Genomic DNA, 25,660 nt, shown 5'->3' on the forward strand with positions numbered 1-25,660 from the left:
TCTCAAGGGACCAACCCCTGTTCTGAGTGTTTTCACTTTAGATGGTTCATAGTCTATCCCAGTTGATGAGGATGGAGGTGTGAATGAACTTCTACTTCCTCATTCCAGCTCAACCATCTCCACTCTGCTTTGTCCAAAAAAAGTTCAGGGAACTCAGGAGGCCACCTATCTGTTCTCTGTACATAACTTGATAATGTGAGAGTAGACCATAGATCATTTGATTCTTATCCCTCTTAATATATTGTATACTCTTGGTCTGCCCTTTATGTTTGGGATTCTATCATGACATTCATCAACTTTCTTATAATATTGGTCCTTGCCTGTTCTTTAGGGAAGACAGACCATTTTATTTCAAAAGTTGCAAACTTTACTTCTCTGAATTTATAATCAAAATGCAACAAGCTTATGTGATATACTCTAGTGAAGATGGTAAGTTCTGTGCAATTAAAGTCATAGAACTGAGAAGCCTTTTGTCCTTCTTCTTCCCTAAAAGAGTGGAGGCTTCCATGGTAGGTACTGCAAACTAGGATTGTGCCAGGAAGTCTCAAATTTTGAAAGTGAGGACAAGGCTACTCACCCTTGGCCAGCGGTCCAAGATCCATTCTCAAGAACTTATTATAAAGATAAAATATAGTCTGCATAGAGAAGACATTGCTCTAGTGCTGGATCTGGAGAAAGAGACACAAGTGAGACTGTCAGTCAGCCCAGAGTCATGAAAAGAGAAGGAAGGAGAAGAGACCAAAGGGAAAGGAAGCAGATGGGGAAAAGAAAAATGTCTCCCTATTTCCAAATTAATAAAAGGGGCCTCATGAAATTACAAAGCTTCTATATAGAAAACCAAGCCATTAATCAAGTAAAGTGAGAGACTCCAAAGTGGGATTAAAATAATTTCTAGCTCTATATCACACATAGAATTAATAACTAAAATACACAAAGAATTTCTCAAAAATTAAAAGGAAATCAAACAATGTAATAAATTAAATGGGCTGATGTAGTTAACAGACAGTTCTCAAAAGATGGAATGCAAATAGCCAATAAACATACAAAAAATAGTCAACCACTATCCATCAGAAAAATGCAGATTGAAACTACATTGAGATTCCATCTCTCCCCAGTTAGAATGACAGTCATTAAAAAATTGTATAGCAAATATTGGCTAGGATGTGGAAAGAGGGAAACCTTATACACTGGTGGTAGGAATGGGTACTAATGCAGACACTATGAAACTGGAGTTTTCTTAAAAAAAATATCAAAAGATATTCCATATGACCTAGATGTAATACTCTTGGGTATTTTCTAAGAGAATCCAAGTCAACATATCACTGAGAAACTTGCATGTCAATGCTCATTGCAGCACTATTCACAGTCACTAAGCTATAGAATCAACCTAGGTGTTGATCAACAGAGACATGGACAAGAAGAATGTGGTATGTATGAATAATGTAATTTTTCACTCACTGAATGTTCCTATCATTTGCAGGAAAGTGGATGCAATAGGAGATAACCATATGAAGTAAACTAACCCTGAAGTCCAGTCTCAGAAAGATAAATATATGTTTTCTATAAGTTATGGCCCCTAGAGTTTCCACAAACACACAAAGTCATGCATGTATAGATGATGTAGATATAGAAGAAAAACTGGCTAAGGGAAAGATGGCACAAAAGGAGAACAGGGATAGGCGAGATATGAGGGGAAATATTCTTGACATTTTTTATGAAAAGCTTACTCTTTTAATGAATAAAAACTGTTTTGTAACTCTTGTTTAATGGTAGCTAACTGAAGTTTCCAGAGAAAAAGCCACAACTGTGCTAGCAATACTATAAGGTGGAGTGACTGATGAGAAGTGTGACAGATGGGAGGGCAGGGTAAAGGAGGGCATATGGAGTGGGTTAACTAACATTAAAGGCCTTTCTGACAATAAATATGGAAAACTAATATAGAAACTACCTAATAATATATATATATTAAAAAATGAAGTTCAATGGAGTTATTCTACAATGGTGAGATAATACCCCAACTAGACACCTCATACCAGCTAACAAAAAACTCAGTAACAGGAATGAGTAACTTCTTTTTGAGTTGTTGTCCAATGGGGGTCACATAAAACCCAACCATCATAGACCATTGCCATTTCTCATGACTATCTTCCAGACTTGATGGTAAGACCTTTTTGCTAATTATATCACATACTTGAGTCACAGAACATGATGAAATCAAGCTGGTTTTTCACCTGGAAGCTTCATTCCTATTTGCTAGCTTTCATAGTGATGGAAGGTGCCATAGGAGAAAACTAATATTCTCTGTCTCTCTCATCCAGCTGTGAACCCTGAAACTATAACAATCACTAGCCAGATAAGACAGACCCACTGGTGCAATAATGGCGTGGATGTAATGGGAGTAACCAATTACTTTCTGATTTTATTTAAGGCCCACTCCATGAGATGGAACTCATACTTGACATTGTTAAAGGAACCAAGAACTAATGGATAGACAGATCATAGATGCCAAGGGAAAAACATCCCAATACTTTATTTTACTAAATGTACACAATATTAAAATGATTCATAATGTTATTGCTTAAACTATAGATCAGTGCCTCTCTCAGTCCCTATCAGAGAATCTTCTTGTCATTGATGACAGTTAACACAAAGACCCTCAACTGGTCAATATACAGAGAAAAAGACTGAAGTAATCATCTCTGACTGAAACATGCTTATCCTACCTCTCCCTCCAAGGCTTTGGGATCTTCATGAAAGAGGGAGTATAAAGATTATAAGAGCCAGAGGTGGATTATAATCTAAAGAATTTTTTAGATACACAGGGTAGTTGCCTGCTCTGCACTTCCTGTTTACTCAGGTAATTTTATATCCTTCTTGGGTCTTTGATGGTGTTGAAGACCAGATAGTTATAGTGACTGCTTTCCCTGTTACTAAATTCAGGAAAAAAGAAAACTTACATAAGAGATTAAAGTTCATAAGGTGGAGAAACGTAAAAGCTCAAGTTGTTTATCTAAGATGCTTTAAGCTCTAAAAAGATATTTTTAGGATGATGATACAAGTTAGGACAGAAAACAAATTAGTTGCAAAACTTTGGACTCACCAAGATAAGATAGATAATGGAATATTTTCTCTGAATTTGCCAAATACAGGTAGACTGGGCAGTGTACATATGATTCTTACCTTATAATTGTTCTTATTGTACATAGTTTTATTATGTTAGAGTTAAAACCTTTCCTTTTTATTTAGACAAAAGGGGGGGAATGTTGTAGGATATTTGTACACTATATGAAGATACATTGCTGTAATTGGTGTAATAAAAAGCTGAACGACCAATAGCTAGGCAAGAGAAACATATGGGATTCTGGGGAGAGAAAGGAAGAGGAGGATAAATTTAAGTACATAAAAGACACCAGGAGACATGAAGAGGAAGTAGGAGGTGCAAGTTGGAAGAGAGGTAATGCCATGTGATAGAACATATATTAATATAAATGGTTTAATTTAAGTTATAAGAGCTAGTTAGGATCAAGACTAAGCTATAGGCTGAGCTTTCATGATTGATAGAAACTCTCCATGACATTATTTGTGAGCTGGCAGCCCAAAGGAAAGTCCAACTACATATCTTTGGCCTGGAAAGTAAATGTAGACACTTATAGTCCCTTAACTTCCAGATACATGCCATGGTACCTTTATGAATGCACTCACATGTACATATACACACGGGCACACTTGCATGCATATATGCAGCATTGGATTGCTATTGCCTTAGTGGAAATATGACTTTTATAATATTAATTGCTCTTCATTCAAAGTAGATACATCTCCATTTTGGTTATTTGATTCTTTATTAGTATTTTTAGTTCATTGCTAGTAGAGTAAGGAAATACTGTTGGTTTTATTATCCCAGGATACCATCTTTTTTTTCATTATTAACATTTCTTATCAAGTGTCTTGGTTAAGATATGTAACCATAGACCTCCCATGTGCTCAAAACAAGGTAAGAGCACGTGCTGCTCTTACAGAAGACCTGGATTTGTTTACCAGCACTCACATGGCTGCTCAACACTACCTGTATCCTCAGTTCCAGGAGACCCAGTGCCCTCTTCTGGCCTCTGTGGGCATCAGGCATGCACATGGTACACAGACATACATGTAGGTGCTCATACTTAAACATAAAATAAGGAACTCTTCTTTGAGTTTTGAATAATTTATTTTTTGAGGACATCATACATGAGCATTGCATCTACATCACTGCCTCCTCTTCTTCTCTCCCCTCTACCTTAGCCCATGTCCACCCTTCCCAAATTCATGATCTCATCTTTAAGTTTTTTTTTACAATCATGTGATTTTATTTATTTATTTTTTAACATTCTGTTCATTTATTTTACATACCGACCACAGTTTCCTCTCCCTCCTCTCCTCTTGTTCCCTTCCCCTGCCTCCCATCTACCTCTTCCCCATTCACTCCTCCTCCATCTCCACTCAGAAAGGGGCAGGCCTCCCACGAGCTCAAACAAAGCATAGCACATCAGGTTGAGGGAAGGCCAAGCCACTTCTTTAATTTTTATTATTACATGTACATAAATGTAATATATGTGAGTACATGTGTGTGTTTATAATCTACTGATTCCACTTAGCTTTTCCAGTATGTATATGTGTCCAGAGCTGACCAGTTGTTATTGGCCAGGACCTTGTCTTTTGAGGAGACTGATTCTCTTTCTTTAAGCAGATATTGAGAACTTGTAGCTCTTCATCTGGGGGTGAGATGGGTAACTGCCATTGGATTTTTTTGGTCAGGAGAATGAAAGAGACTCCCAAAATAATAAAGGCTTTGTTGCCTCTTAGAGCTTGAAGGTAAGATCCTATCACTGAAGATACCACACACTCCAGACACAGGTCATAGAAGTGTCTAGCTGGAATTGACTTAGATATCTCCTCACTGCAAAACTGGCTCTCCTAATTTGGAGGGTATTATGCAAGCTGCCAAGGGAGAGGAGTAATCAGTTATAAATAAGTCTTTCTTAAAAAGTTCAAAACATGCTAAGTGTTGTTGAGTTTGAGTATGTATAAAGAACACATACACTGAAGCAAGAGTGCAGACATAAAATCCCATTCTGGACAGCATTGTCCAGGTTCTAGCAACTTTATTCCTATGTGTGCCCCAAGGAAATTTTCACACAAGGTCTTAAGTCAATAATGTCATGGTGTTAGTAAGTTGAGTGATATTACCAAGAATGAGAGTTGGAATAATAGAAATACCGTGGGTTAGCCTAGATAGTTATACCATTTGACTATTACTATTTATAAATTGTAAAATATAAAGCTAAGCATAAGAAACTAATGCATAAAAAGAAATATTAAATTATATATATGCAATTCCAGACACAAATCCTACAGTAACCACATTAGAATAGTTTTCCAAATGGCAAGAGAGAAATGTAAATAAATGTAATAAAAACAATTGGTTAATTCCTAAAAATTAACAAAGGACTTGTACAAAAGAAAATGTCTGTAGAACTGAGGAGTCTTGGCTATTAAATATGTTCCTCAAATTTACTATGATTTTTATTAGTTTGTTGAAAATTTTGTATCACATATTTTAATCATACTCACCCCTCCCCCAACTCTTTCCAGCTCCAGCCCCTCTTTTTACCAGCCAAATTTTGTGTCTTCTTTTTGTTGTTTTGTAATCCTACTCAAGTACAATTTATGCTGTCCATTTATTCTTGGATATGTGGCCTTCCACCGGAGCATGTTTCACTTACCAGGGGCTGCACTCAGAGAAAGCTGACTCTTGCTCTCCTGGCATATAACAATTTCTCATAACTTCTTTGTTGAATGAGGAGGTCATGTTCATGTCCTACCTGAGACTTTAATAAACCACTTATTTTGTAATACCAAAAAAACCCTGAAGTATTTCTTTTATACTTGTTTAGAAAATACAACTGAAACAGGGAAGAACATATTAAATGATGAACTGTGCAACCAGCCAGTCAGTAGCATTTCTAATGTGCAGGAAACACACATGGTAAAATTCACATACCCTTACCCCATGAAGCTTACAGTCTACTTGCTGAGTAGAACCAGAATCTTGACCAATAATGAAGGACATTTTTGTCTGTTTCTGATTTTTTGCTTTTGATTTATCAATGCATAGTTAAAACTATAACATGTTTCAAAATTATAATCCACCTGAAAGAAAATTTAGGAAGAGAGTGCATATAGGTCATTTCCTATTTGTCTGGAATGTGTTTTATTAGACTATTGGAGAGAAGAAGAAATCCTTTTCATCTATTTTTTCCCTTAAGTTTCTCCAAAACTCTTTTCAAAGCCCCAATCACATCATTGTTCCTTAAGCTATAGATGAGGGGATTGAGCATTGGAGTCACAACAGCATAGAAAAGAGAAACCATCTTCTCCTGTTCTTCTGAGGATCTGCCCACAGGCCTCATGTATGTAAAGAAGGCTGTTCCAAAGCACATAGAAACCACCGTAAGGTGAGAGGCACAAGTCCCAAAGGCTTTGCGTCGTCCCTGCGACGAGCGAATACGCAGAATGGCAGCAACAATGTGAGCGTAGGAAAAGAGCACCAGGGTGCAGGGGAGTATGATCACCAGAAATCCTGAAATGGCCACCATGACTTTGTTGAGGGAGATGTCCACACAAACCAGCCTCAGCATAGCCAGTATCTCACAGGCAAAGTGATTGATAACCTTATGACAGAAGGGTAACTGGAAGATCATGACGGCCTGCATTAGCGAATTTGTGAGAGCAACAACCACACAGGCTGAAGCCAGCCCCAGGCATAGCCCTCCATGCATAATGACCATGTAGTGCAGAGGGTGACACACAGCCACGTAGCGGTCATAGGCCATAGCACTTAGCAGGAAAAACTCTATGTTGCCCATTACTAGAGAGATATACAGCTGCAGCACACATCTGTGGAACGAGATGGACTTCCAGGCTGACAATAAGTGAATGAGCATCTGGGGGACTGTGCTGTTGGTGTAACAGATGTCCACAAATGACAGGATGCCGAGAAAGAAGTACATGGGTATATGAAGCCTGCTGTCCAGCAAGATAAGGATGATGATGATGAGGTTCCCCAGAACAGTCAGCAAGTACATAACCAGGAATAGCACAAACAAGGAGACTTGAGTCCCCCAGTCACTTGACAACCCCAGGAGGAAGAACTCACTCACCCATGTCTGGTTTTCCTTGCCCATTAACTCCCTGAGAACTAAGTTCAAGTTATATATCAAAAAATATCAGATCATAACCAAAACTCTTCTTAGAACCTCCCTTAAGTGGAGAATTTATTAAAATGTTTGAATGTTTCAATTTAAAAATGCAACCATCAAACTTTACTCTCTCCTTTACACCCAATTTTTAAACATAGAGTTTGTGACTTTGTTGAATGTCAATTTCCCAGAACCCACACTGAGATAGGTTAGCAGTTATGAACACTCTTCTATTAATTTACCTTTTTTATTGCTGAGTTCTCCAACTCTAAAAAAATATGGTGTTCAATTTTCATATTCATCTACTCAAGAATTTTGAGTTTTAACTTTGAAAATAGAAAATGTGAAAAGATTTTTTTGAGTTGCAAGGAAATATCAAAAATGCCATTTCAGAGTTAGTAAAAAATTTAAATGTAAAACCTATATGACCCTGCCCCATCTTTAAAATCTTCACATGATTGTCTCTATTGCTTAGAAACACAAGGGAGCAATTCCCAATGTTCTGTTCTTCCTCCATAAAAGTGGCAAAGAAGAGATTATCAGTAGAGTGTATCTGTGAAGACACAAGTCCAATTCAGAAATGCATTAGCTAGCTTCTCTCATAAATGTAATATCTAACACCTGCCACAAATATTACCTCTAGCCACAGGAGCACAGAAATCTGGCAGTACGTTCCCACTGACTGTATTTATGTTTCCTGACTATTAAGAGTTAGGATTGAGAGAGTAACTAGGAGAGACGGACAAAAACTCACTTGAATTAGCTTATTGATACATTTGTTGATTTATCTGCATCTTATGCTTCCTTTCTTCTTTCTCTCTCAACTCTCCCCTTCCCTGTCTCTCACTGGTAGTTATATAACTATAATAAGTAATGTTTAACCCACCTTAATTTATTCACAGATGAAAGGTGCATATGCAAATGCCCAAGGACACTTTGTCTGCTCCCCAAGTTAAATTTTCCAAGTTTATTTACCCAAAGTCCACCACATTCAGTCCTGAGCACACTTGGAACGCAGTATGATTCTTATTCAGTGGTATTACCTTATTATAGGTGATAGGCAGATAACACACACACACACACACACACACACACACACACACACACACACACAATTATATATTTCAGGCTGGAATCACACCTCCGTCTCCCTGTCTAGTCAGAGATTGTGGGTATTCTCCAGGATACCCAGATCCTTTGTTCTAATTCTCCCCTGAAACATTCAGATGTTTCAGTGCCTCAGAAACCTATCTTCTCTAGAGCTTTCCCGTTCTCTCTGGACTATAACTGAGGCACTTAGAGGATAGCAATCTAACTGGTCTGCTACAGCCCCAAACCCTAATCTTGATGATGTTCTTGTATTTCTGAAACCTTAAGCATTCTGTGTTCAGAAATGCCCTCGGGAGCTCTTAGTAACTTTGTGTTCACACTTTATTAAAGTCACAGTGGTTTCCAAAAGTCCCATGTACTGGGAAAAGCCTCTTCAATCTCTCATATTACTCCACCTTTTCAGAAGAAACGTGAAACACATACACAGTTGTCTCAACCAGATAGGTTATCTGCTCACCTAAAGTACCATCCTTGCTACTTTCTTACTTGTACACTTGTACAGCTATGAAACATGGAGTCCATTGTTCAGATGAAACAGCCTCTGGACAGCATCACTGTAGAATATTGGGGTGTCTCAAACCTGTGCTGGGATCCATGGCTGGAAGTCCTCAGGTATTGTTTTCATCCATCATATTACCCTCCCACTGCCCTTCTTGGCTAAGGACTCGTTAGAAGGGATATAACCTTGTCTTTCCTTCCTCCAACGCTATCCTTCTCTTTCCCCAGCAAAGAGGGCAGAGTTGAACCTGTGCTCCCTTTCAGCAGATCCAAAAACATCCTATGTCAGCAGAGTCTGTTTCCTGTGTAGATGATCAAAGTCTTAGGCCTGGTGGTCTCAGACCTATCTGAGAGGACCTATTCCTCACTTTGGTTACACAGAATGTGTCTTTTTCTTCAACCAGGCCATCAGAGCCGGACCTATATAGCTCTTTAGTAACCAATTTCAGTCCAACCATCAGAGACTTCAGAAAGCTGAGAGAGGCTGCATAATATGGAAACCCTGGCTCCATGCCACCATCTGCAAGACATGAACATTGCCCAGGTTCAGGTGAAGGCTGTTTTTGAAGAGGGAACTTCCCTCCTCAGAGATAAAATCTCTACAGGCCAATTATGCCCTGCTTGTTAGGCTTCCATTACTTTCCATTATTTTTGTTCTTAATTTTTCTTGGGATTAGAAAACAACTCAACCTCACCCCTTTCCTTGGGAATTTCTTTGTAGTCACCCATCTCTTTGAATTCTCATCTAGACTGGAGACATTAAAATGTCAGTTTAGAGTTCACTAAGCAGGAACATGAAAATAGATTATAAAGTCCCGTTTCCCTCAAGAGACATTCCTCTGATTTTGTTAAAAGTACACTTTGGGGAAGTTACTGCTTGCCCATCTTTTAAGTCATGACTCCACATACTCATGACTGAAATTTTTAACCTAGTGTGTCCAGTCATTTCTGAACTATCTCCGGGATCTTCAGGCAATGTGTCTTGTACCATGACAATTCAGTTGTGTATGACACACCTCTCAATATTTTCTTCATAACCAATGCAACCATTCTGAGGGACCTTTAACACACTGGAGCCCCTACTGATGGACTCCTTTTGAAATAGTCACTATGTAATTATTTTATCTTTTTAAATTTAGAGGTCTACTTTTGTGTAACACAAATTATCCTGAAATTTACTACTAACTATAAACATCACTGCAGGAATGAAGACAATCACACACACACACACACACAGAGAGAGAGAGAGAGAGAGAGAGAGAGAGAGAGAGAGAGAGAGAGAGAGAGAGAAGGGTGGGATGGGGAGGAGATGCTTTGTCCCATGCATCTCCCTATTTCAATCATCTAGTATTAGAATTACTGCACTGGGGGCTAGAGAGATGGATCAGTGGTTAAGAGCACTGGCTTCTCTTCCAGAGGACCTGGGTTTAATTCCCAGCATCCCCATGACAACTGACAGTTATCTTTATAATTTCAGTTCCAGGGTATCTTCTGACCACCATAGGCACTGCATACACATGGTATGTATGGGTGGATAAAAGCAAGCAAACACTCATAAGTATAAAAATAAAATAAATCTGCAACAAACAAATGAACAAATAAACGAGAGCTACCAAGGGACCCTAATTTCTGGCCTCGACACAGCAACAGCTCCCCACCATGCCATGCTGCTGGTGGCATCAGGACTCAATTAGGAGCTGCCTGGGGACTCCAGCCAGGGGTCGAATTGCAGCAACAGCTCCATGCCGTGCCATGAGGCTGTCGGGGACAGGTCTCAACCAAGTGCCATCCGGCGCCTAGACCCAACCAAGCAAGTGCCCAGGTGCTGGGTGGTTGGGCACCACTGTGGTGAAAGAGCATAGGGTAGGTAGGTGGAAACACGGGAGAGGCGGAATGGTTTGTGGGCTGGGGAGAGAGGGAGATCTGGAGAGGTGCGGGTGGTGAGGAACCGGCTGAAGTGAATGGCCAGCTGACTCGGGAGGTGTCTGAGCCTGGCCTATGACTAAGGACCAGGTCTTGATCCGAGGCCCTGGAGCAGCTGAGGGGACCTGGGTAAATGTCTGAATTCTGTCGACAGCAAGGGCAGCTGTTGTGGGGTATTTGTACACTGTGTGAAGGTGTGTTTCAGTGATTGGTTTAATAAAAAAACTGAACGGCCAATAGGAAGAGGAGGAGGTGATGGAGGCACAGAAGAGATGCCAAGGAGACATGGAGGGAGCGGGACGTACAGAATGAAGGGAAGGTTAAAAAGCCACATAGTAAAACATAGATTAATAAGAGCAGGTTAACTTAAATTATTAGAGCTAGTGGGACACGCCTAAGACATGGCCGAGCTTTCCTAATTGATAATAAGTCTCTGTGTCATTATTTGTGAGCTGGTGGTCCAAAGAAGAAAAATCCATCTACAGGCTGCCATTGGGGTCATGGCAAAGACACAAAGGGTCTGTGTTGATGTTCCTTGCCCATATTGCCACCAGGGTCCATGTGGATGCCCGAGGTCTGTGCCAAAATCTGTGATCATGGTGTCTGAGGATTTTGCCACTTCTGGGGCCAGGCTGATTTGGGTGGCCAGGGCTATCAACTGTGGCCATGGTATAGTCTGGACCAGGACTGTGGCTGAGGACCATGTCTTTAGGTCCCTGGCCTTGCCTCATCCAGGATCTGTGTTGGTGTCTATGGCTCTTGAGACCATCGAAGACCATGCCAATGCTGAGACCATGTTGGTGTCAAGGGCCACACTGCTATGGGGGCCATGCTGGTCCTGGTGGGCTCTGCTACTGTCTGGTACAATGGTGACACCTGGGCTAGTGCCTAGGACCATCTCTGGGTCCATGGTGCTACCACAACCAGTGTCTGTATTGATGTCCATAGCCCATGTTGCTACCAAAGACCACATAGATGACTGGGGTCTGGGCCAAAGCCTGTGGCCATGAGGGTGTCTGAGGGCCATGCTTGTTGTATGATATTTTGCTTATGTTCTGACAAATAAAGCTTGCTTGGAGATCAGAGGGCAGAGGTAGCCACTAGTTAACCATAGAGGTCAGACAGTGATGGCACACACCTCTAATCCCAGCACTTGGGAGAAAGAAGAAGGAAGATCAGGAGTTCAAGGCTATCCTGGACTATATGAGATTGAACCAACCTAAAAGAGAAACAGAAATGGGTGGTGGTGGTGGTGGTGCATGCACATGGGAGGCTCATGCCTTTAATCCCAGCACTAGGGAGGTAGAGACAGAAATGTAAGTCAGGTGGATACAGGATCTAGCCCATTCAGTCTGAGATTTGGTAGAGGTAAGAAGTTTCTAGTGGCTGGCTGCTCTCTTCTCTGATCTTTTAGCTTTCACCCTCGATATCTGACTTTGGGTTTTTATTGTTAAGATCAATTAGACTTTGGGTTTTTATTGTTAAGATCAATTAGCATCTCATGTATCACATGCTGCCACCAGAGACATCCTGTTATGAGGGACCTGCACTGTCACCTGGGCCATGGTGTCATCTGGACCAGGGCTGCTGCAGAGGGCTGTCTGGGTCCCTGGCCCTACAGCAGCCAGGGGCTGAGTTAATGTCCAGAACTTCTGTTGTCACGAAGGGTCATGCAGATGGCTGTAGTCTGGTTGGTCACGTCAGACCATGTCTGAGGACCATGCCACGCCCCGGGCAATGCTGATCTGGGTGACCAGTGCTGCCACTGGGAGCCATGGAAATGTCCAGGCACAGGTGCTGCCTAGGGCCATGTCTGGGTCCGTGGCCCTGTGGAGGCTGGGCGCTGGGGTTGTGTCTATGGCTCCAGTTGCTGACAAGGGTTCTGTGGATGCCCAGAGTCTAACCAGCCATCTAGTGACATGTAGGTGCCAGAGGGCCAGGGCCATGTTGCGACCAGGCCTGTGCTGATCTGAGTGGCCGATGTTTCCACCAGGGCCGTGGTAGTGGTAGCATCCAGACCTGAGCTGCTGCCAAGGGTCATGTCTGGATCTGTGGTCCTATTGTGTCTGGGGTCTGTGGTCATGTTCACAGTCCATGTTAGCACAGGGCTCATTGGAACCAAGCTGTGCTGAGCTGGCTCCACCCTTCACTAGTCCTGGGATGGCTGGTCCTGCCCCTAGGGGAAGAACTTTCCCCCACACTCAGGAAAGATGACTCGATCACTCGCCATAGAGATGGCATGTACCTCACCAGGGAAGCACACTAGAGCTGAGCCTGGAGTTGGGGACACAGGTAAGCCAGCCCTGAGGGTGACAGAGCAGGAGAGCTGACCTCACTGACCTCTCATATGCCCCCTTTGGCAATTGGGAGAGAAGTCCCTACACCTTTCCTGGGCAAAACAGTAGAGCTGGCCCTGGTGACATGAGTAAAGGGGACCTGGATCTCAGGGCCCAAGAGAAGAACTGGCTCCACTCCTTGCTATAGGCTGCATTGGGTGAGCTAGCCTCGGCACTGTGGGAGGGCTCTCCCTGGTAGTGATGATAAGTGGAATCTAGCAGGTTGAGCAACCCAGTTAATACCCAGGGCCAGAACAAGAGCTGTGAGTTGGCTCGTCCCAGCATCCACCAAATCTAGGAACTGTTGGAGCATGTGAAGAGGACGAACTGACAGATCCAAACCAGCAGGATCTCCATGAGAAGCCCCAGTGAGAGCCCATTATCGGTGATGTAGCAGAAACCAGAGGCCTCCAGCCAGAGCAATGACTCCTGAAATGAACACTTGCAAGTAAACATGAACAAACTAAAGGGTAAACTGTGTGTTTCAACTGGCCACAGCACAGCTTCCATGACAAGATTCTTGTTCTTTTTAAAAAATTTTTGTTTTTGTTTTGTTTCTTAGTTTTGTTTGGCACAGGAACAAATAGCCAAACGAATGGAAACACATGAACTATGAACCAAAGGCTGAGGGGCCCCCAACTGGATCAGGCCCTCTGAATAGGTGAGACAGTTGATTGGCTTTATCTGTTTGGGAGGCATCTAGGCAGTGGTACTGGGTCCTGTGCTCATTGCATGAGTTGGCTGTTTGAAACCTGGGGCTTATGCAGGGACGCTTGGTTCAGTCTGGGAGGAGGGGACTGGACCTTCCTGGACTGAGTCTATCAGGTCTACCTCAGTCCTCGGGGGAGGCTTTGCCCTGGAGGAGGTGGGAATGGGGGGTGGGCTGGGGGGAAGGGGAGGGGGTGGGAGGGGGGAAGAACAGGGGAACCCGTGGCTGATATGTAGAACTGAATGGTATTGTAAAATAAAATAAAAGGAAAAAAATTGTTTCTGTTTTGTTTCTTAGTTTTGTTTGTTTGTTTTTGGTTTTTCTTTAAATTAGGGTTTATGTGGGGGAGGTGGGGGGAGGTTGGAAGGGCAGAGGACAAATTCGAGGACATGGGGAGATAAGTGGAATAGGGATGCATGATGTGAAAATCCTCTAGAATCAATAAAAGTTAAAAAATAATGAAAATTAAAACGTACCAGAAAGAAAAGGATGGCATAATATTGATTTTTTAAAAACCCCAAATAAAATTTTCATAATATAATGACAAGAACAAGCAAAAAAAACCATTAAGTTAAGGAAAAAATGCTGCATTTTCTATTTAAGTGCATGTATAGCTTTGACTATTTGTGACATTTTCCCAAAACATGTTTTTGCTAATTAAATCCTCATTGACTATATATGAGGATTTCTTTCACTCTGGGCATTCCCTGGGGTTGACATTGCCAATCTTTCACATTTCCGTTATTCTGATAGAGACACAGTACTGTTAAACTGTGATAGGTAATATTTTTCACACAAATGACATGAATATTTTCTAGTACTTATTTGTCATTTGGGGATTCCATTTTCTGGAATATATGCTTAATATTTCACCCATTTTTATATTAGTTTATCTCTCTCCCCTTTTTTAACTGAATTTAGTTCTTCATACATCTAAACCAAGTGTTGTCACTTTACATAGAGAAACATGTTCTCTTCCACTCTGACTTTCTTTACATGTCTGATGTGCGCCTTTGACCAAATAGTGCACTTAACTTTTATGCACTTCTGTACGGCAGTCCTTCTGTGTTAACAACTGCTTTCTGCATCCTCATTTAGAAATCTTTATCTACCTCTAATCCTCAAGTTGGCCTTCTATGTGAACCTCTTGGAGTGTGACAGTTTCACTTTTCACAATTAGATAAGTAATCCACAACTTATTTATTAAAACTTTGGTTTCTATGTGGTCCAGATTCATTTATTTTTCAGTGTGGATAACCAACTGACCAAATGCGCTCTTCTGAGATTGAATGTGCAGGGTTTGTTCCTCAACTTTTTTCTGATGTATTTGGTTATTTGTTGCTGTGGGAAAGCAATGTTGCCTTAATTACTGTAGCTTTAAATAAACCTTTCCTTCTCACAGCATTAATCATCCAACTCACTACAAGGTTTCATATGACTGTGACTTTCAATTTAATTTTAAAATGAGATAAAAAATAAGGAAAAACTTTCTGAAAATTGAAATTGGACTTTATTAAACTAAAAAAATAAATTTAGGGATGTTATGATTTAGATGAAAATTATCTCCCCAAATTCATGTATGAAGACTTGCTTGGTCTCCAGCTAGTGACAGCACTATTGAAAAGTGAATGGGTCAAAGCACACTCCCCTGTCAGCAGATGGGCCTAATTAGAGGAAATGGGTCACAGGAGCCTTCTCTCATCCTCCCCTCCCCTCTCCTCTCCTCTCCTTTCTTCTTTCTCCTCTCTTCATTCCTCCCTCCCTTCCTGGATGTAAATTTGAACTGCCCAGTGTCTCAGTTGACTTCCTTTGCCTGCAATTTCAGTTCCAGCACTACATTTGACAGCATGCCTCCATGCTCCCCATCATGATAATGGACTGGACCTCTGAAACTATAAGTGAGCCATCCCAATTAAATGTTATAAGAGTTGCCATGGTCATGGTATTTCTTCACAGCAATGAAAACCCTAACTAAGACAGAAGTTGGTATCAGGAGTTGGGTATTGCTGTGTTAGGCCTGACCATGTGTTTGTTTGGAGTAATATGGACTTTGGTACTTTGGGTTAGAAAAGCAGTGGAATGCTTTAAGCATTGCTTAAGGGGCCATGCCAGTAGGAGCATGGAAGACAGAGGTGCTAGCTAAGAGTTATTTGAACTAGCAGGGGGCAAGAGCTCACTCAAGTAGTGAAGAAAGTATCTGCCTTTTGCCCTTGTCTGAAGAGACTGTCTGAGGCTAAAGTGAAGAGTTTTGGATTAGTTCCACTGGCAGAAGAAATCTTAAAACAGCCTAGTATAAACTCTGTCATGTGGTTGCTAGTGGTCATGCTTATAAAGATTTATAATGAAAAGGAGCAAGCTGATTAGGGTAAATAAAAAATGTAAATTTTGGGGAGAAAAAAAAAGCACCAGGAATTGAAATGGAGCCAAGTCCTGTATTCAAAGAGGTAAACTGATTAAGAAATGAAATATAGGGAGTGGTGACCTCAGGGCAAGATCCCACTCAGCTAAATTTCCAGCTTGTGAAAGGGAATTAAAGAAAACCTTAAAGCTGGGTATGGTAGGGAACACCTTTAATCCCAGCACTCAGGAGGCAGAGGCTGGAGGATGTCTGAGTTTGAGGTCAGCCTGGTCGACAGAGCAAGATTCAGGCCAAGCTTAGGCAATGAAAGACAGAAAGCTGTTGAAGATGTAATTGATTGAGAGGGCCATGTCCAGTCTCAGTAAGCAGCAGAACTTGGCCATGTAGTTCTGTGTTTAGAGTTAAGAATAGAAGAAAGGTGTGATAGAATAAAGCTGCTGAGGCCAGGCATATGTCAGAGGTGTCCCTGAATGGAGGCCTAATAGAGAGGTCACAGCATGAAGCTGTGAATTTGAAGCCTGGATTGCCTTGGAGAACTCAAGATGTTAGAGATGCCAGAGTCATGTGATACCTGCCAAGAAGAGCTGCTAACAGGGAGTTGAACCAGTCCAAGAGAAAGAAGACTGTTGCAGTCAACAAAGCTGAATGGAGTTGGAAATGTGGAGCCCATTTTGACATCAGCTGCAGATGGAGCTGCAGAGTTCAGAGTTTGCCCAGTTGGTTTTCAGTCTTGCTTTGGTCTAGTATTTCTTTTCAATGCTCCCTTTCCTCTATTTTGGAATGGTAATGCATATCCTGTGCCATTATACAGTGGAAGAATATGATCTGCTTTTTCCTTTTTACTGGTGATTACAGTTAAGAGATTACATGAATCTCAGAAGAGACTTTGAACTTGGAAGTTTAAAACATTGTTGAGACTATGATAGACTATGAGGACTTTTGAAGTTGGACTAAATGAATTTTTTATTATGATAGTTACGAGCTTACAGCTTCCAGGGAGTGGAATGTACTAGTTTGGATGTAATTGGCCCCCATAATCTCATAGGGAGTGGCACTATTAGGAAGTGTAGCTTTGTTGGAATGGGTATGGCCTGGTTGGAGGAAGTGTGTCACTGTCGGGGGATGGGCTTTGAGGTTTCCTATACTCAGAATACCACCCAGTGTCTCAGTTGACTTCCTGTTACCTGCAATATGTAGCACACTCAGCTCCAGCACCACATCTGCTTGCACACCACCATGCTCCCTGCCATGATGATAATGGCCTGAACCTCTGAAACTGTAAGCCAGCTATTGGTGAAATTATTAAGGCCATTCCACGTGTTTAAAAAGGAGGTTTATTTTGTGGGGTAACTCACAAATGAAGGGATAGGCTACAGGGTCTGGGGAAGACATAGCACAGTCCGGCAGTGTTCTCTGAAGAACTCTCCTTGGTCTACCTCTAGCGTCCAGGAACCAAGAGAAGGCGGCACATCTGGATCTCAGGTCTTCAGGGCCCTCTCTTGGCCCCGCCTTGTAGGCGTGATAGTTACCGAAGCCTCAATGGGGGTTGGAACTTCCAGATCAAAGCTGGGATGGCTACCCACTACATCTCTCCCTTTGGTCTAAATAAGAAGATTCTAACTTGATACAAGATTATATACAAAAGAATGGTTATCAAATATTGTCCAGGAGTAATAAGGGATAATGACCTAGATAAGATGAAACTATAATCAATGCGAACAATATCAAGCAAGAAACACATACTAAAATCCAGAGAAGTCTAGAGCATAGGTAAATGGTATGTTACAAAGATCATTCCAAAAGGTGTCCTATCCTAAAGAACCTGAACTAATACTTAATATGTTCTATCTAAGATATTATATATATACTAAGTTGTAACTATAACTGCTAGTCTTCAATCTCATCAAAGACCTGAGAAGGAATATAATGGTACTTGAGAAATGGTAGATGGATGCAAGCAACTTTCGGGAATCTTGCAAGAGTAGACCGAGACAGCAGCATCCTGGACAGTCACCTAATGTTTTTCAGCATTGTTGGTGCTTTTAAATTGTCTACAGGCCTAGAGTATTTGACAGACCATTTTCAGAAGCAGGAATTCTGAAAGACCATCTTACCCTGTTTTGGCAGAGTACAGTGGTCGCTTTCCTTTTATCCTGCTTGTCCAGAAAGGACAGCATTGCATTCGTACTATCAACAGGTGAGGCAAGGGCAGTTCTTTGCCCAGTAGGCCATTTTGTGCCAAAAAGACAAACTTCCAAATGGAAATGTCTTAGAAGCCCAACATTCCCTCGGGATCAAATTGGTGCTGCCAGGAGCAATTGTGTCTCATGTCAACAGAATTCTAAGTTATTTAAATGCCATATTCTCTAGATCTATGAAGTGTTTGAAGATTACCTGTCCATCTGACCTATGTATCTGTAAATCTGGATAACCTAACTAACGTAAATATAGAGATGACAAGCATAGGTGACTATAAATCTATAAGTCTTGTCTACCAAAATAACCTAAGGACTAAGGCTTCATGTAAACAAAGTAAACAGTCTATAAGCAAATGTACGGTAAAGGACCATGACTTCAAAATTGTGACAATACACAAGATATTTATAGCAGAGGTAGAAATATATAGTGCAATATGCAATATGACAATAATCTTAAATATATATCAATATACAGAATATCCTAAACAGAAGTAGAACATACATAAAGTATGACAGATATAAATTTACATTTGCATCAATATACAAATATTTCAAATAAGAGTAGAAATATATGTACATTATAACAATATAGTTCTGTACTTGTATCAATATACAAATTATCTTAAACAGGAATATAAAAATAGTTTACATTTGTATCAACATAAAAGAATCCATAACAGTGCAAATTATCTAAGGCTGCTATTTTACTAAATTTGTTTACTAGTATATACAATAATCTACCATAATATCTTATACCTATCCATTCCATTTCTTCTTTTCTCTTTTTTTTAGGAGAATACTGAGTTATTAAGGCCACTCCATGTAGTTAAAAGGGAGGTTTATTTTGTGGGGTAACTCACAAATGAAATGATAGGCTACAGGGTCTGGGGAAGACATAGCACAGTCCGGCAGTGTTCTCTGGAGAACTCTCCTCAGTCTACCTCTAGTGTCCAGGGTCTAGGAACCAAAAGAAGGTGGCGTATCCGGATCTTGGGTCTTCAGGGCCCTCCCTTGGCTCCACCTTGTAGGCATGATAGTAAACGAAGCCTCAATGGGGGTTGGAACTTCCAGATCAAAGCTGGAATGGCTACCCACTACAGTGAGCTATCCCAGTTAAATATTTTCTTTGTAAGAGTTGACTTGGTCATGGTGTCTCTTCACAGCAATGAAAACCCTAACTGAGACACCTGACGACCACATGATCCTCTTTTTTAGATCAGACAGGCTCTTGGAGTGACTTCTCCCACAAACTTCTTGAGATCCCATATAGCTCCTCCACACTACATCCACAGTGGAAGTGATAGTGGGCGTGGTTGAGATCACCACACTTCTGCTGCACACTCCACCATTTGTGCTCCTTGCTGTTTGTTCTTCCACCAGGGTGCCAGCCCACGTGTGTGATCTTCAGCACAAAGGTTCTTAACGTTTAGGAGTTTCTCCTGGCTCTGCAATCAAACTGGCCCTGAGCTTTCCTGAGAAAGTCTCCACTGAATGTTCTGTGCTCAGGCTGTTTGTCATCTAATGATTGGCATCTGCAATCTGGCCAAGGATTCCTGTGAGCACCTGTTTGACTGTCACTGCAGTATCCATGCTGACTGTGATTGTTTTGCTGTCTGTTGTTGTAGTTTTGACTGCCAGGTCAGTCTTGTGGACTGTAGTAATCATTTAACGTCACCAGCACATGAAAAACACTTCCCTATTATTTATCACAGTAGCACCAGCACCACCTACATCTGCTAATGTATCAAAATTTAGGATTATATCAACTTTAAGGTAAACTATAAATACCCAACAGTCTGAGGAATATTCATTCTTCAATTATTTTTAGTTTTTATGTGTTTTGATTTTCAGATATTGTGCATATGACTGTTTTGCTGGCATGAAAGTATGTGCACCACTATGGAGGCTAGAAGAATGCCTCAAATCCTCTGGAACTGGAGATATATAGACAGTTGAGAGCTGCTATGTGGTTGTTGGGAACTGAACTCAGGTTCTTTGCAAAAGAAGTAAGTGCTGTTAACAGCTTAGTCATCTCCCCAAACCCTCACACTTTGAAGCTAGGGCTTCTGTGATTCCATGTTCACAAATGGAAGGATCCCAAGTTATCTGAGCTGATGAAGACACAAAGGCAGGAAAGCGCAGCCCTCTGTGACTTCCTGAAATGGGAAGACTCACTTTTGCTTTCTCACCTCCTTCTCTGTGTCCTGTTCTGTCATTTTGTTCCACTCTTTTAACACACAGGCTTTTACATCAAAGGCAAAATGTGTGCTCAGAACATCCCAATCCACTAAAATTAGAGACCGAATAAAACCTCAACACCTGCTGTGAAGATGAGGCTGGACAAAGCTCTTAAGTGAGGCATAGGGCGCTTTCTGTTCTGCACACCAACCCTCGGGTTTCCCAAAATCCATATGAAAGCCACTTTCTCTAGTGTGCTGTCCAAGGTTTAGTCCTTCTCGGGTCAGCTCTGGCTTTGATGTTTTTCCTAGCCATGTAGTTGTTTCCTCTTTGTTTATTTTCTTTCCATTTTTTTTGCAGAACAAGAATTATTTCTGAAATTAGATTGTTCTAATGTTTTTTATGAGACTTCTCACACATGCCTAACACTTTTCTTATCAAATTGGTCATTCAGTGTTTATAAAAATACATTGACTCTCACATGGCTTATAATACCACTGTGTACAAATAACTTGTGGTTAGATCTCAGAAAAGACTTTAGTTGATGTTTTTCTTCACAGTTCCTTCAGCACATTACGTTAGATCCTACGTACAAAATGCTGAGTCTATTTGGATAGCAATATTCTCATATTACCTTAGGATAGTGCATCAGAAAAATGCTGGAAGACGCTAAAATACAGCATGTATCACTGAGAGAAAAACATCAAGTGTGCAATGTGTTTCATTCCTCAAGGAGCTACTACTATTTAATTACCAATATTACTAATGCTGCATCACAATTTTTTCCAATGTGCTAGTTAATCATAAGTTTTTAAGTATAATATTTAAAATGCTGTTAATACTAAGAGTACACAGAAAACCAAAATAAAATGTTTATTTTGCATCAATTACATATTCTCCTCCATTTACTTAAGATTTACTAAGAAATATTATAAGCAAATAATATACAATGGAGGATCTTGCAAAAGGTAACTAGGTACTAAGCTTGTACCTCTATATCAGCATTCTCAGAGTATCATACCACTTGCTGATATCTCAGGAAGATATCAAAATAAAAACCCAAAAGCACAAATTCAATTAAAATGAGCATCCATTTTAAAATATCATGAAGTGAAAACCTGTGGGTTGACTATGCACTGGAATCATAGGATGGGCAAGTGACGACAGCAGTGCTGAACCCCGCTGGACACACAGCTGTGACATAAAAATAAACTCACATCCGACAGCCACCACACCCACTCAGCCTCCAGCACAACATCACCAATACATGTTGTTCAGGGCCTTCATTGTTGCCATGGCAATGCCTGTCTTACATGAGTCAGAAGGAGAACATTGAAGATAAGCCATCTTCTCCATCAATGCTCAGGAAGTCGTCAACTTGTCAGTTTCGATGTGAACCCAGAGAATTTCCCTAACAGTTTCTGCCAAGCCCCTTTTACTTCCTTATTCCTTAGACTATAAATCATGGGGTTCAGCATGGGCATCAATACAGCATAAAAAAGAGAAATTAACTTCTCCTGAAGGACAGATGGGTTGGAGTGGGGCTGGATGTAGGTGAAAATGGTGGTACCATAGCATAGTGTTACTACAGTGAGGTGGGAGGCACAAGTGTGGAAGGCTTTCCTCCTTCCATCTGTGGACTGGATTTTTAGAATGGTGGAGATGATCTGGATGTAGGACAAGAGAACCAGGAAGAAAGGTGTCATAAGCAAGACAATGCTAGAAACCATAATCACAGTCTCATTGGAGGAAGTGTCTACACATGCCAGTCTGACCACAGCTAAAATTTCACAGGAAATGTGATCAATATACTTATTTGTGCACATGGGCAGCTGAAAGGTGATGGAGGTATGCACAAGAGAGTTGATGGAGCCACTGACCCAAGATGTGATGACCAGCCTCATACACAGCCCTGAATGCATGATGACTGAGTACCTCAGAGGGTCACACACTGCCACATAGCGGTCATAGGCCATCACTGCCAGCAGAAGGAACTCAATCCCTCCTAAGCCCAGGGAAAAAAATAACTGGGCTGCACAGCTCAGAAATGGAATTGCTTTGTATGTGGCAAGAAAATGAGCCAGCAGCTGGGGGACTATGCTTGTGGCATAAGACACATCCACAAATGACAGGTTGGTGAGAAAGAAATACATGGGAGTGTGGAGTCGGCTGTCCAGTCTGATTAGAAGAATGATGAGGAAGTTCCCCAGCACTGTTACCAGGTACATCAGCAAGAATAAAACAAAGAGGGAGACTTGAGTGCCCCAGTCTCTGGAAAGACCAAGGAGGATGAATTCATGGACCCACGTCTGGTTGTCCTGTTCCATTAAAAAATGTGATGATTATTAATCTGCACAGAAAGTAAGAAAAAAAAAGCACAAGCAATTGAGTAACCATGGAGTTAAAATTACATAGCATATGGGACCTGCCAGCTATTTTATCAGTCTCCAGTCCATTCATGAGACTGCAGTTGCATTCTCAATCCCAATATGCTTTTTATAACTGTTTCAGGGAAATAGGCCAATGTCTCAGAGGACTAGTTGGAGCCCTGATTTAAAACAGTACAGCTTCATGCATACTATATTTTTTACTCATTTCCTTTGGTTTTGGGCAAGGAGAACATAAAAATTGGCTGTGATAAGTAAAACAATAAATGTTGTAAAGACCTAATGTTTTAAAACTACCTAAAATATGTCAACTATCTTACTCTTAATGGAATTCAAAAGTCAATTGTCAAACCAATTATTCTGACGAGGCAGGGGTTTGTGGCCAGATCTAGAATCAGAAAACGTTATTTCAGATTTCAATTGTCTTTAGCAGGTATGTCTCTATAAGCTTTTGCACACAGAAAAGGCTCATATTCAATAATTCTCAAGTACATAAGCATGGGAAAATACTTGGGTATTATTACTGGTATAGTACTGCTGTGCTGCGTATGCTTGTAGCATTCTGACCTCCACCTTGGGAACACAGTTAAGTAAATGTGATTTCCTTCCCATGATTTTCATAAAATAGACAAAAAAGTTGACAGCCTTTTAAAGAAATCTTTGGTCTTTTTAATAGGCTTTAGTCTCCTTTGCTGTTTATGGTCTAGAGAGGGGTGTCATGATGACACCCAGTTCTTGGTGTTTTTCTCCTTTTCCCTTAGTTTGGTTAGGGGCCTCTTCTTCAGGTGTTAGTTGAAAGGAAACAAGACAAAACAAAACAAAAGACATGAAAGCTTTGCCATCCAGATCTAAGAGACAGAGGGAAAACAGATGTTTAGGGATTTATCTTCATTGTTCAATAGAATAAGGTAGGAATTCTTTAAATGTCCATTGGAGTGGAAATTCGCTTCTAGTTGTCTGTGTTGGGCAAGGGCTTTTCCAGTAAAAGTAGTTTGACATGATGCCACCTGTAAACATTGAACAGAAACAGAGGTTTTCTCTAAAAGACTTCTACGACAGACATATTTTTGTATCTGCCTACAACGTATTGTTATCTCCATATCTGCAACCAGAATGTGTGAAATGAGGGAAAACCATAGGAAGATAAAACAGAAGTAACCAAAGGGAAGAACAGAGGACTTTGCCATTTCTAAAGTCTCTAAGCCTAAAAGAGGAGTACTACCACACTTTGATTCTCTTCTCTGAAGAAGAACAAACCTTAGTAACTGGCTCTAGAAATGCCCAACTCACATCTTCATCTGAGTGTTGCTCATTCTCCTCTTGCACAATTTTCTAATGTCTATGAGATTAGTTTACCATAGTTAGTTGTCTTTAGTTAGCTTTATCATAGAAAGTTGTCACATAGTGCACAACCCAATACAGTTCTATTACTTCTGCTTTACTTATTACAGCAATTATTATAGATGGTATGTTTTTGTTTTGTTTTGTTTTTCAAGACAGGGTTTCTCTGTGTAGCTTTGCGCCTTTCCTGGAACTCACTCTGTAGACCAGGCTGGCCTCGAACTCACAGAGATCCACCTGGCTCTGCCTCCCGAGTGCTGGGATTAAAGGCATGTACCACCACTGCCCGGCATGATGGTATGTTTTACAGCAAAGTATATGACTAAATCAAGCTGCCCTTTAGGGAAATACTTTTTTGATATGTTAAATGATTAATATCAAGATTGTTTTTATTGTGAAATTTTTAAAAATAAAATAATGCTAAACAGGATCTTCATAAGGTGAACGACCCAATAGAAGCAGGTACACTGTGAGCACATGTGTAATTTTCTATTGATGGCGTGCAACACATTGGATCCAAGGAGAAAACTAAAGCTTTAGATGACAGATAACAAAATTGCATAAAGAGTAGAAAATGAGGTATTTGCAGTAAAGATCAGCTTTCTCAGCTAAAATAATGCTGATGTTTCATCCTAGGGAAAAGCATCCACATGTTTCAAACTCCATTAAGCAATTATGGGCCACAGCAAAAAGTAGGACCCTAATGTTTCAACAGCTCTCAAAGATAAAAGTTAGACATTCAGATTTCTCACTCAGGTTTTTGCATGCTACAGTGTGGCTTATTTAAAGATTGAATTTTAACCTGTTTTTTTTTTTTTTAATAAAGTAAAGTTCAATAGATTATATTGAGCCCATATGTGCTTAAACTTTTGCTATTGCAAATTTTAGCCTTAAAGTAAAATATTGTTTTATACTTATTACATCTTGATAAATCCCCTAACATTCTACAAGATTTTGTTCAGTTTAATACCCATGTTTTAGAACTCTGATTGCTGAAAATACATGTTACCTGAAGAACACAGGGAGAGGGATTCCCACAAGTAGGTTAGAGATAAACTGGTTGTTATCTGGATGTATTTGGCTTTCAATATCCTGCCTCCCTTTTAAGTCTTCCTCCTAATCTTTCATCTATAAGTCAAATAACTTCATGCCAATCTCAATATCAGCACTCTGCACCAAATCAACCTTCCAGCAGGCATGGGGTCAGCCTAAGAATTTTCCTTTGTTCTACCCACTTTTAAAACAATACCTTTTGGAATTCAAGACCTTCCTAATGCCAAATCAAATATATGATTAATAGCAACTTCTCAAACTATGATTTGGTGATATTTGCTATTAACATGTAGTACCTGAAATCATGGAGTCACTTAGCTAGTATGTTTT

General features: G+C 40.6%; 2 protein-coding genes across 2 annotated transcripts; both read right to left on the minus strand.

Moving 5' to 3' along the window:
• Positions 1 to 5,105: 5,105 nt before the first annotated feature.
• On the minus strand, positions 5,106 to 9,244 carry LOC102906491 (olfactory receptor-like protein OLF3). Its single transcript, XM_076566044.1, has 2 exons — positions 8,806 to 9,244; positions 5,106 to 7,791 (listed from the first exon to the last, which is right to left on the minus strand). The coding sequence occupies exon 2, from the start codon at positions 7,221 to 7,223 to the stop codon at positions 6,285 to 6,287; it is 939 nt and encodes a 312-aa protein (XP_076422159.1). The 5' UTR covers positions 7,224 to 7,791; positions 8,806 to 9,244; the 3' UTR covers positions 5,106 to 6,284.
• Positions 9,245 to 21,922: 12,678 nt separating this feature from the next.
• On the minus strand, positions 21,923 to 22,876 carry LOC102906189 (olfactory receptor-like protein OLF3). The gene has a single exon (XM_006997167.1). The coding sequence runs from the start codon at positions 22,874 to 22,876 to the stop codon at positions 21,923 to 21,925; it is 954 nt and encodes a 317-aa protein (XP_006997229.1).
• Positions 22,877 to 25,660: the final 2,784 nt, after the last annotated feature.

Source organism: Peromyscus maniculatus, chromosome 3 (assembly GCF_049852395.1).
Source record: "Peromyscus maniculatus bairdii isolate BWxNUB_F1_BW_parent chromosome 3, HU_Pman_BW_mat_3.1, whole genome shotgun sequence".
NCBI classification, from domain to species: domain Eukaryota; kingdom Metazoa; phylum Chordata; class Mammalia; order Rodentia; family Cricetidae; genus Peromyscus; species Peromyscus maniculatus.

What these genes read in the sequence shown, in the direction of transcription:
- LOC102906491 (XM_076566044.1), bottom strand. Translation starts at nt 7,223, where the DNA reads ATGGGCAAGGAAAACCAGACATGGGTGAGTGAGTTCTTCCTCCTGGGG.
- LOC102906189 (XM_006997167.1), bottom strand. Translation starts at nt 22,876, where the DNA reads ATGGAACAGGACAACCAGACGTGGGTCCATGAATTCATCCTCCTTGGT.